Consider the following 12,731-nt stretch of genomic DNA (forward strand, 5'->3'; position numbering starts at 1 on the left):
TTCCCTAAACCACGGATCAATGTATACCCCAACAGTCTGGGAGTCCTTCTGTGGGGGTATGTGAAAGATCTGGCACCCCATCCCATGAAATCCAGACCATTCCCAGGACTTCCACACTATACTGCCTCCTTTCATACTTTTTTAGCTATCACCTGGAAGTGTGCATCTCTGCTCCAGGTAAGCTTTTGTCTCACTGCCAACAAAGCCGGGAGGTGAACTGGCAGCTCCAGGCGCTCCCTGGGTCTTGATGGGCCTGAGCACCCACCATGTGCAGCCCCACCCTCAGCCAGGATCCAATCAGCACTGACTGCCACACCATCACCAGGGTGTGATGTGCTCTGTATGTTCCCTGTTTTATAGAATCAGAGCATCATAGAATGGTTTGTGTTGGAAGTGGCCTTAAAGGTCATCTAGTTCCACCACCCCTGCCGTGGGCAGGGACACCTCCTGCTAGACCAGGTTGCTCAAGGTCCTGCCCAACGTGACCTCGAACACTTCCAGGGAGGGGGTACTCCCAACTTATCTGGGCAACCTTTTCCACTGTCTAACCATCCTCATAGCTAAGAAGTAATTCCTAATGTTTAATCCAAAATCTACCCTCTTCCAGTTTAAAGCCATTACCCCTCATCCTATCACTACATAGGGGATATGGCAGGGCCCAGCTTCTTGCATAACTTCCTAAAGAAATCCCATATGCTCTATGCAGACTGTGATTGATACAGCTGATGTGAATTTAGTTTAAAAGATTTCCCACTGGATGAAGCCCAGGCTGATGGAATCATGCCAGTGTTTTACCTGAGAGGACCTCCATGTGCTTGCTGATTATCCTGCCACCAGGAGAGGAGAACAGAAGGGTGTGTGTTTTGTAGAGATGACACCAAAGCTCTTGGACACCATTTTCTCTGCAGGAGCACCCTTAGGTTGTAAGACCTGCATTATCAGTTACTAGTCAGCATAAGGACAAAGATGTTTTCTCTCTCGTCCTCCCTCTTCTACACCTGCATTCAAATCAGGACTGCTACCAGTAAGCCAGCAATGTTAATGCTTTAAAAACTGAACTGTATTTAAAATTGCCTTGTGTCTTATAATACAACACAAATGCACAGAGAAGTAACTAAGTTCAAAAATGTCAGTGTTGTGCTGTTAAAGGGAAAGTGATGTTTGACATCTTAATGGAGAGAGAAAGCCTATCTTATCCCCTGGGTGGGATCTGTAAGATATGCCCAATGACATAAGGCCACCAGTGCTGAATGTGTCTTGTAGAACTGGGTACAAACACCTCCTCTCACCTGAAGCACAGCTTACAGGATCACCTGAAAGATTCATAGCTTTTACTGAGCTTATGCTAAATACAGCTTGTTAGTATGTAAATACTACAGCAGTATCTTTTCCTGGCTTGAATTACACTCTTTTTTTAATTGATTGATTTTACTTATTGAAAACCTGCCTGATTACTGCTGTCATGAATAGTGGCACCTATTTGCAGTCTACCCCCCAACATTTCTCTAGGGATCAGAGCCTCTATGTTTATCTGACTTTTTTCTTCCTATGGACTGGATTCAGGGATGAAGTTTTCTTGGGTCTCCACCAAAATTCCCTTGGTCTGTGATTTAATTCTCTCATCCACTCTTCTATCCTCAGTGAACAGTCTCCAGATACACATGCGAAGCCCATACTTCAGAAAGTGTTTGTCCTAGTGTAACCCAGCACCAAATATCCTCAAATCTTCCTCATAATGTGAGCTCTCAAATTTTTCATTATCTTCCTCATCTCTGCCCTTCTTCTCTAGCAACGGACAGACTTCTCATTCAAGCCTCCCTTCTGACTTTCTTTTAACCTCCCTGCATGTATCGCCCTCCTTCATCCCTTCCACTGTTTCAAGGGCTCTCCACCTCCCCCTCTTCTCAGAGGGAGAAAGAGGACAAGAAGAAACTTCTTCAAGCACTTCCTGTATCAAGCCCTTTGGTGTGGATTCAGTTCACCCTGCAGGAACCAGTTCCCATCCCATTCCTCAGCACTATTACATTTGCTAGGCAAATGCAACCAGAGAGAAAGCACCTCAGCTGAAAAAGTGTGCAGATGTTACCAGATGGGAAATGCAACTCCACGTTTTGTATATTCTCCTTGTTTTGCTTCAACCCACCAAACTTTGTACCCTTTTGCCACCAGCAACTTCTTGCTAAAGAAGGCCTTGGTGCTGTGGCATGTTTATCTTTGCAAGTGTGTGTTGCTGGTTGTCTTCTTCCATGGAGGTGGCCCTCACTATCAATCCTCTAATCACCCAAGCCCAGTCACAACTAAACCAAGGGAAGTGATAGTCAACTTAAAGGTTACATGATATCCCCACTGTCAGTGTTACTTAACAGAAATCATCTGCATATGGGCAGAAAATTAATGAAGTTTCCCAACACCCCCAGACAGTCTGTACTATTTCACAGAAGGATAAACTGCAATCAGGCAAGAAGAAAAGTTCAGCAGCTGACTCTGCTGCCCTCCTAGTAAATGAAAGTATTTCCATGGATATTTAGGGGAGGGGGATCAGGATGGCATATGCCATAGCAGGAGTCTGTGTCACTTTGGGGGTATGCAACAGCTGTTTGGAAAATCAAGATTTGCTCTCACTAGCAAGTGCTATAACTTTTGCCTCCACAAGAAGCATCTTTCTTCCAACATACTAGAAGAAATATGATTTCTTAGACTTAATACGTTTAATTAGAGGCTTAAAAATATGCGTAATTGCATTTGTGTAATTAATTGTCCACTGATATATATTATGTGCAGAGGTGGGCCCATGGCAACCTCATGAAGTTCAGTAAGACCAAGTGCAAGGTCCTGCACCTGAATCGGGACAATCCCAAGAACAATTACAGGTTGCGTGGAGAATGGATTGAGAACAGCCCTGAGGGGAAGGAATTGGGAGTGCTGGTTGATGAGAAGCTCAGCATGAGCAAGCAAAATGCCCTTGCAGCCCAGAAAGCCACCCATGTCCTGGGCTGCATCCAAAGAAGCATGGCCAGCAGGTCAAGGGAGATGATTCTCCCCCTCTACTCCCCTCTCATGAGACCCTACCTGGAGAAGTGTGTCGAGCTCTGGAGCCCTCAGCACAAGAAGGACATGGAGCTGTTGGAGTGAGTCCAGAGAAGGGCCACAGAGATGATCAGAGGGCTGGAGCACCTCTGCTATGAAGACAGGCTGAGGGAGTTGGGGCTATTCATCCTGGAGAAGAGAAGGCTCTCAGGAGACCTTATAGTGTCCTTCCAGTACCTGAAAGGGCTCCAGGAAAGCTGGGGAGGGACTTTTTACAGGGGCTTGTAGCAAGAGGACAAGGGGGAATGGCTTTACACTGGAAGAGGGAAGATTAAGGTTAGACACGAGGAAGATACTCTTTTCTGTGAGGGTGGTGAGGCACTGGCACAAGTTGCCCAGGAAAGCTGTGAAAGCCCCATCCCTGGAAATGTTCAAGGCCAGGTTGGATGAGGCTCTGAGCAACCTGGTGTAGTGGGAGACATCCCTGCCCATGCAGAGGCATTGGAACTAGATCATCTTTAAGGTCCATTCCAACCCAAAACACTATATAATTCTCTGATACATGGACTTTTCTACCTTAGATTGTATAATCCTTGTTATTTAACATTTGAAGTGTTAAACAGAAAAACCCTCAGGATTACTGATATTTTTTATCAGACATCCATTCCCTCAGCCAGCTCTGTAAATTGAAACTAATCTGGTGAAGTCCTGAAAAGTTTGGCATGGTGTCAGGATAAGGAAGTTTTAACACATGATATGAAAATAAGGCAGATATTGTTCACCAGTCACCCACACAAGCCTAGGGGGAGTCTCCCACTGTTTCGATTTTCTTTTTTAATGGTTCTCTCTTCACTGGGAGGGAATGAAGCCTTTCCCTGCATAACAAGAGCCATCTGCAAGAAGAGAGGCTTAAGAAGTTCAATACTTTTTATAATTCTGTGAAGAGCTACATGCAGCAATACTTTATGCCTCCTGCAATCCTTTGATGACTGAATTAGCTAACTGAGATTGAAATGAGGAGTGATTTATAATGGCCTGTAATGAGAAATGAGTTCAACTGCCTTTCAAACAATTGACAGGGAATAGATTAGTTTTAGCAATGTAGCGATTTAAAAGAATGAAGAAGGGAAAGTATTCGCCTTTGATCTCAGCGACAGCAGTTTCTTTAGACATAATCTGATCCCAACAAATATGCAGCAAAGGGTTCATAAAATGGTGCTTTTATTACCCCTTCACAAACCCAGAGCTAGCGCAAACTAAGTTCCTGATGTTTGTCTTAGATGTCTCAATTCCCACTGCTACACAACACGTGTACTAGGAAACCTGCTTATGTTTCCAGCAAATAATGACAAATTATTGTGAACTTGGGTTTGTAATACAGGAATTAAAAGTACATCTGGAATGGGAATTGCTGTAGATCAGAGATACTTTCTTAATGAATACTCTAAACCCAAGTATTTACCGTGCTGGTTTACACAAGCTCAACATCTTGTGCTTGCTTTGTACCCCAACCTGGCAAAGCTGGAAGCACACACCCAGCTTTCTCATTGCGAGTCATCTCACTGAAGTTAAACTACTCCCAGAAATAAGGTCAACCAAACCTCCACTTGAACATATTTGGTAAGGGAGGTGATGGGCCAGACCCACAGAGCAGGCAGATGTGGCTGAGCTGAGCCCTGGGAAAGGGGGACCAGAGCAAACCAGGGATGGCACAGCATGGGTATTCAAAGGATGCTCCTCCATTTCACCTCCTGAAATGGCAGTCCTGCTGATGCTTCTGCCTACTTCCAGGTCCCTGACCATGGTTGGATGAAGTACCTGGAGAACTGGTGACTTAACTTGCCTCTCCATGGCTATGCCCTGCTTGTATACCATCTGGCTCGCTTTCTGCATGTGAAGTGGATGTAAAAACTTGCCCTTCAGTTTTGGCAGGGTTTGACAAGTGCAGGCAGATCAGGGTAAAGGAAAATCAGAGTAGTGACTTCCATGATTCAAGGCAGCCTGCTACAAATCCAATGTGGCTGCTCACATCACCTGGGTAAGCAGCAAACTTCAGGTATGTACCATGAAAAAACCCACTTTTTATTACTAGCAGTTCACTTAAATTTCACACCAAAAAAATACCAGTGACTGTCCACTAATGGCAAATCATCTTTCCCTGTCTCTGGCTCAGGGTTTTTTTTTTCTCCCCACACCTGCTGCCAGGGGTAGGGTGTGGGGTAAGTCAGGGATGCTTTCACAGCAGTATGCAGGGCAGTCACTCATACAAGCCTCAGCACAGCTTACAGGATCACAGTCTCTGACTTCACCCGTGATCACTGACAGAAAGACCTGTCTTACACAAGTGAGGAGTGAGCACTGATCAGACACTAACTACTGACAGGCTGCAAAAACACTGACAGTGCATTTAGCAGCAGTGCCCCAAATCTGGGCAAATGAGTTTACACTCTCCAATTATTTTCTCCCATTACACTGCCTCATTCTGCTATATATATTAGTTGGCTGTTTTGGTTTGCTATTTAGCAGATGGCTCTCTTTTAAGCTAAAGCTCATTCTCCTTAACTATGTGCTTCCATAGCTTCTGCTGTACCAAAAAGTTAAACAGATTTCATTATGCATTTCCTGCAGAGACCTAATTTCTACAAAAGGCCTTGAGTAGGACAAGATGATTGGCAAAAAAGAGAGTAAAATTACAAGAAGCTCTTTTCACACTTAGCCAAATACCAAAAAGCACCAAGACCTTCTGAAATGGTGCTCCCTGTGGGTCTCAGCAGCTGAGTAGAACATTCAGATTCTTCTGGTTTTGATTCTCCCATATGCCCATTCCAGCACAGCATCCTCAAATGGCATCCCCCTAACATGTCAACACATTAAGCAACTCAGGCTAAAAGAAGGTACAAGTCAAACTTTGTCTCTGTATTTCCTGAATTCTAATACACTGCTCTATTATGCCTAATATACTGCTCTATAAGGCAAGGCAGCCCCAGATGTATTTCTGACAAGACAGCAGCAAGCAGGCCAGAAAAAGAGGCAATCTCACTCTCCACAACTGAAGTCTCCTGGCAGCCCTGGTTCACTCCTTGTAGAGGAGAAACATTACTGCTACATGGTACATTAACAGGCACAGGGGATCTGGCTCAGCACAGCTGAGTAGCTTGGGGCAACAAGATACCCGTAAACAGCCCCAGTCCCTTTTGGGAACTCAGTCCTCTCAGTGGTCCCAGAGCTCACATGATCCACTGGACTGTAGCAAAAAGAGAAGGCAACTGTGGTGTTAAGACTCTGCTGGAAGAGAAGACTGTGACAAAACCAGCCCAAATTCCAGCCTCTGCCTTTTACTTATCCACCATTTACCACACACCAAGGGTAACAGCAATTCTGTTCAACTCTCACTTCTGCCTGAGGAGCTCAAACCTGCCCCAGTGGCAGTGCTTGATTCACCCAGCTTAAGTTCTTCTGGTGAAGGAGAACCTAAGATGGTTTACTTTAAAGATAAGGAAAAAAGAATCGTTGTGCCAGTGCAGACAAGAGCAAGCAGGAAGCTTTTGAGGAGGACTTGCAGAATTTCTGGAGGGCTTGAGCATCCTCCTTCCAGAAAGGTGTTCAAGCCACATACTCTAAGCTGAGAGCCATCAGCTAATGTCCTTGCAAGCTGGTATTGCCTGGCATTTGGACAGCATTTTAGATAGTCCAGTGTCAAGAAATGTGGTGGTATATACAACAACAATGTTCAGCATTTATCAGCATTTGGCTTGCTTACTCAGTGTTTTAGCTATTTTTTCAAAGAAAAAAGATGAAGAGATTAAGTGACATTCAAATCAGCATTCAGATCTTGAAGAGCAAGCTCTCCACCAGGATCTTACAAATTCAGGGGCAACAGTTAATTGTTATTTAAACTACACACCAATTTGACTAGGGCAACAGAGTAGCAGAATGCATGAAAGACTCTTAAAAGTTGCTATGAACTAATACAAAACTGAAATAAAAACTGCAGCTTATTGAGAACAGCATTCTGTACCATCCACCCACAGAATAAATCAGCAATGTAACACAATGTCCTTGGGGCAGTCTTGTTAGCAGAAGCTCTTGGAGCCTGTTAGCCCAAGAGCAGACAAATTGAACGTGTAGGTGGACATTAAATCCAGCCCAAAATAAGCAAGCAGCTCTGGGTGTCAGCAGATCTATAACTTAAGGTTGTATTCCAGTTCATTCTCTAAGGCTAAAGTTATTATTACTGTACCTATAGGATGTAAGACTTTCACGCAGAAAGTAGTCAGTCCTTCAAATATCAATTTCCCTCCCACCTGACAAAGGCACTACTGTAGTAATGTGTTAGATTTCTGATTTTATGGAGGAAGTCAGCAATTTCACACTCAAACACCACCATCTTCAATTTTTTCCCCAATTAGCTGCTGTTGCAGAAAGCTCAGCCACTTCACATTTCAGATTTCTTAAAGGAATCAGCTATTTACTGAAAAAAAAACACCACAAAAGAACAAGAGACCTCTGTTTCTACTGATGTCTGTATTTTAAAACATGGAGTAAGATTTAGTCAGGCTTCATAATACAAAATGTCTTCCAGGATCCTGAGTGAAGCTGCAATAAGTTTTGTTGTTTGCTTTTGTTAAGAAACTTCTTTAGTTTCTAGAAGTTTCCAGACAGATGGTTTCCTTGAAATATTATCCTTCTGGGGCTCAGCAAGATCTTGATGACCATTTCCAGTGCAAGTGCACTGTATTGAACTTGATGCCACCATAGGCATTAGTCGTCCTCTGAGTCACTCTCCCCCCTGGCTGGGACACCAGCCCTGATTGAGGACATGAGCTGGTCCTGAATCTGCTTCCTGGGATTTTCCTCAAGGTCTGTCTTGATGGCACCGGACTCTGAAATCTTCCACTCCAATTCTGTGCGGAGGAAAACAAGAGCCATGAATGTGGGGGAGCAACCTGGGCTTTCTCCAGCCCTGCCTCCTTCTGACAAATGCTAGTTTATTTATTTCAGTACTACAGCACCATGCACTTCCTAGCTTACTTTCAGAAATAATAGTAAAAAAAAACAACAAAAAGAAACACCTCAGATTGCCACAATTCCCCACTGCCCTTCCTATCCTCAGTTCCCCAGCTGACTTCTGTTATCACACTGCCTTCACCACCACCAAAACCAGGGCCCTGCACCTAATGCCTGTCCCTCCTCTTCCACCCCCAGGTCCCAGCCCCTCCCCTGCCAGTGAAGGAATACTATTCATATATTACAGCTACTTCCATCATATCCTGAGTTCATAATAACCAGAAGAGGCAGGGAACAGATTTGCTGGGGGGCAAAAACTGTAGCAATTCCATTTATACGTCTGAATCACAGGTATTTTCCAGGGATGTACTTTATAAGCGCAATTCACCCCTTTCCCACTATGCCATGCACTGATTATTAGTTCCTTAGCAAGACAGTAAATGAGACTCCAACACCAGTACTAGGCCTATTACTATATATTGGATTGCTTCCCAGCAGTGGAAAAAGCTCAATACAACACATTCAGCTGAAACCTTCCTCCTAGTCCTGCTGGCAACCCTATTGTTAAATCCAATTTCCTTCAGACATTACAGAGTATTGAATACAACCTCACACTTTCTTTAACCTCCAGTGGAAGTCACCTAGGCTTAGGGGAGAAGGAAGGAAGAAATAATAATAATAATAAAAAAAAAGAAGAATTGCAGTGCCCAGCTTCCTGTGATGACTGAATTAAGCTGAATTCTTCAGACCTCCCCCAAATTACCTGTTTATGTCCTGAAAATGAGAAAAAGCTAAACTGTAAATTCTGCCTCCACTGCTCATTTCAGTGCATAATTAAGCAAATGTTGTAGCTAGAGTTGGCTGCTCTCAAATCAGCTATCAGCTGCAGGGTCTATCAATCAGCCAGCGGCACAGTCAGTCATTCAGGTACAAGACCCCAAAGAATGTGCACGGGTATTATTTTGCCTTTTAATATATTCAGGTAAATTTGCTTCACCCAACACAGGGTGTGAATACTTACATCTAGATATTATGTGTATGCATAAGCAGCGAGTGGCTAAGGAGGCCAACAAGGCAGCCTAAATCACATGTTGCTAAGCCATACAGGTACCAAAAAAAAAAATAATTAAAAAAATCAAATACAATTTTTAGTACTTCCTTTCTCCTCCTAAGCCTCATTTCTCCCATTCCCAGCAAAGCAATTTTGCTTTTACTTTGGATGACTGGAAACGCAGACACTCACCATCCCTTGTCAGGTTCATGCCACCGAACACCAAAGGCCCAATGAACTGAGCTTTGATGTCTCCCTCCAGGTAGACAAATATTGTAGGCAGGTTCTTATCAGGGTAGTTGGGAATGCAGGTGGTAGAGATAGCTTTGATGAATTTCACATCTCTGAACTTCTTTGCAAGCCCACTCATATGTTGATTTATTAAGGCACAGAGTGGAATTCTGTGAATAACAGACATAAGGAGAAAATGCTAAAAAAGTTAGAAAGTAATCTATTCCAGAAAAATAAGTCAGAAATATCAGCTCAATGAGTAGCATTTATGAAGAGACATACATATATCAAAAGCAACTTCTCAATACTTTTGTTGTCCAGTATGCCAGTGTTCAAAGAAAAATCAGTATCACTGGAGGTTTTGGTGGGTTTTTTGTTTTAAGATACTAGCAATACAACCTTCCACCTATCATATAGTTTATGAAGATCTGATATTTATAAATTGTATGAACAAGGCCAAAATGTAAAGAAAAGTAGTTCCTGGAAGAAAGCATACAAATGACAACAACCACCTGCAAGACAATTAAAAACAATAAATAAAATCAATGATCTCTAACCTTACCCAGAAAATTCTAGCAACTTAACAGACCTTTTTGTCAAATTTTTCATCATCCTGACAAAACTGGACACCTTGTTTACTCCATTTTTAGGGTCTAGGACAACTCTCCACCATGACATCTGTGTCAGGACAACATCACAGCACAGCTCTGTGTAATCTAATCCACAGAGATGTCCTGGCACAGAGACATCCCTTTCTGCCATTTTATGCATCTAGTAACCAGACATACAGACAAACACTGATGCTATAATCCACAGTCCCTCTCACTTTATACAGAATAACTTCCTAGGCTCAGTATTTCAGTGGCAGCAGATACCTCTATGGTAGCTCTGTGTAGCTGAACTAGTCACACTGGACCATACAGACTTATTTAAAAAACCACTTCACGGTAGCGTCGTTTCAGAGCCAAGTTCAGCAGTCTTGAGTCAACAGTAAGGAAATTACTAATTCAATAATTTTTTCCCTTAAAACTCTAGAGTCAGGTCCTAGTTTGCACAATAATTATACATTTGTCTAGAGTATTTTCAGCTATCGACAGCGAAAGGTTAGAAGTTTAAAAAAAATTCCTACCCTTGTTTGTAGAGGTGCAGGACTACCCATATGTCTTTTCCAGCTTTTGTAACCTCTTGTACATAATCTTTTCCCGAAATCTCCAAAACTTCACCAAATTTATTCTTCATTTGAGCTGCTTTCATTTCTGCTAACCTCTGCTGTCTGAATAGAAGAGAATGGGAAAGAAATGTTAAGAACAGATGCATTTCTGACAGAAAACCACTTAAAAGTAGCTGGCTGAAACCTAGACTTCAGAGGGGCATTACAAGCATCTTCAAAGCCCAGAGCAACAAAAGGAAGTTGACCATCTACAGATACTCTTGTATTTGCATCACAAGTTAAAGCCATCAACATGCAACAAGTACAACTACATTTCATAAATTATTTTTGGTCATGTCTGCCCTCAGCAGATATTTCTTCTACAGAAACTACACTAGCAAACTAAATGGCAAAAATCATGAAAGATGATACAGATATAATGGGAAATCAACACTGCACTCATGTAAATAAAAGCCAAGTTCTGTGTGCTGCTCTGACCTGTACATTTCAATAGCTTTCTCATCTTCCTCATTAAACTCATCTTCATTCTCTTCTAGCTCTTCCAGAGTCATGTCCTCATAAGTTTTCACTAGAATGGAAGAAATATCAAATCAGCAAATGTTCCAGGATTAAAGCCTTTATCAGTACAACAGAAATTATTTACTTTCAGGACGGGTTAACTATAGGAAACACAGCTTCTTCTGAAGTACTATTGTTATTGGATATTTAGAAAATATTATGCACTTTAGATATATAGGAAGACAACAGTGTAAAGAACTCTGAGCTGAAGGCTGTCTAGACTAACACAGAAGTACCTCCTCAACCAGCTTTCAAGTTTGGTGGCCACAGTAAAGATGTACCTAACACATGCACAACAGAGCAGGGACACCCGAACAACAACAGGAGGAGGAAGCATTTAAGAGGTGTAAAGGTCATGAGATACTTTTACTTACACATTCACACTGCAGACTCCCTTCACGTTGTTCTCAGTTCAGGTTTTAAACATTTACTTCCATAAAATTATGGAGCTGACATTAAGAACAAAGCTTTCTTTTGCTGAAAGAATCCACGTGCTCAGGAATGCATTTGTCTGATACCACTACCAGACAGTAACCCTATACAAGAAGCAGCTTTGGTATCCCTTGAAGACTTAGAAAAAGACACGTTACTTTACCAGCATCTAAACGTTACTGCTGGCCATTTCTTTGTACAAGGTTCCCCCAGGTCCTGCCACTGCTACCTGAGCTGGCCTGGCCACTCACCGAGAGACTTCTGAAGGATGGCAAGCTGCTCCTCTTCCTTGGCACGCTCCAGTTCCTCCAGGTTTTCCTTTGGAGGAAGGATACCTTTCTTGCGCAGGACGTCATTCCACTCTGTGTCTTCATTTGGGTCCTGGAACAGAAAAAGAAATTGATGACATGCACTCAAGGGAAACTCTGACACTTCCAGAGTTTGATACAGGCAAGCTTTCCAAGAGACACAGGACGCTGCTAAAGTGGTAACCATTGTCTGGATGCTCTCAGAAAGCCACAGGGTGCATCCCCCTGATGCTGAGGCTTCTTTGTGACCTTAGACCAGCACCCTTAACATTTACTTTCTTTGACTCCATCCTACTCACGTCACGTACAGGAGGTCTTGGTAGGGTCATAACCATTGCTGCAACTCTCACAAGGTGAAGTGAAAGGGGAGAAAAGCACCTGGGTGACAAGGAGACAGGCTGGCCCCAGCGCTCACGTCGGGAGCCTCAGCAGAGCAACAGGCCACCTCATCAGCAGTGGCTGCACCAGGAAGCACTGGGAGAACACACAGGCCTTGCTGACCTAACTCTGGACACGTGAGGGGTCTCCTTCATAGACTCAGGTCAGTGCAACCACACGAGTGCTTAGAGAGAAGCCATGACAGCCTCTGCTGGACAAGCCCATTGCAAGAGAATCAGGTCTAAATCTGTTCCCAAAAGTTAATAGGAGACTTCACTGGGGAACAGGTGCAATAATCCTGCAAAACAAGGCCAACAGGCACTCATGCATTGCTGAGAAGCTCAGCAGAAGTTTTCTTCCCAGTTGCGTAGCAGTTTTATATATTTTTTTAAAACACATGAAAACTGAGTGATGAGCACTCAGAGGCTGATTTCAGTTCCTTGACATCCTGACCAAAGCTCACTCTGAGGACTGAAAACAACACCGACTGCCTTGCTGTGGCTTAGATCAGCTTGGCTTGTGCTAGGTGTGTCCAAGACTAACACACAGATACTCTGCACTGCCGGCA

The 12,731-nt window shown here is 43.2% G+C and overlaps 1 protein-coding gene across 1 annotated transcript; it reads right to left on the reverse strand.

The window, feature by feature from the left end:
* Positions 1–7,660: 7,660 nt before the first annotated feature.
* On the reverse strand, positions 7,661–12,120 carry PDCL3 (phosducin-like 3). The gene is made up of 6 exons (XM_010001437.1): positions 12,085–12,120; positions 11,729–11,858; positions 10,965–11,055; positions 10,446–10,589; positions 9,278–9,486; positions 7,661–7,931 (listed from the first exon to the last, which is right to left on the reverse strand). The coding sequence occupies exons 1-6, from the start codon at positions 12,118–12,120 to the stop codon at positions 7,789–7,791; spliced, it is 753 nt and encodes a 250-aa protein (XP_009999739.1). The 3' UTR covers positions 7,661–7,788.
* Between the last annotated feature and the right edge of the window lie 611 nt (positions 12,121–12,731).

This window comes from Chaetura pelagica, unplaced genomic scaffold (assembly GCF_000747805.2).
Source record: "Chaetura pelagica isolate M959 unplaced genomic scaffold, ChaPel_1.0 scaffold377, whole genome shotgun sequence".
Taxonomy (NCBI): Eukaryota; Metazoa; Chordata; class Aves; order Apodiformes; family Apodidae; genus Chaetura; species Chaetura pelagica.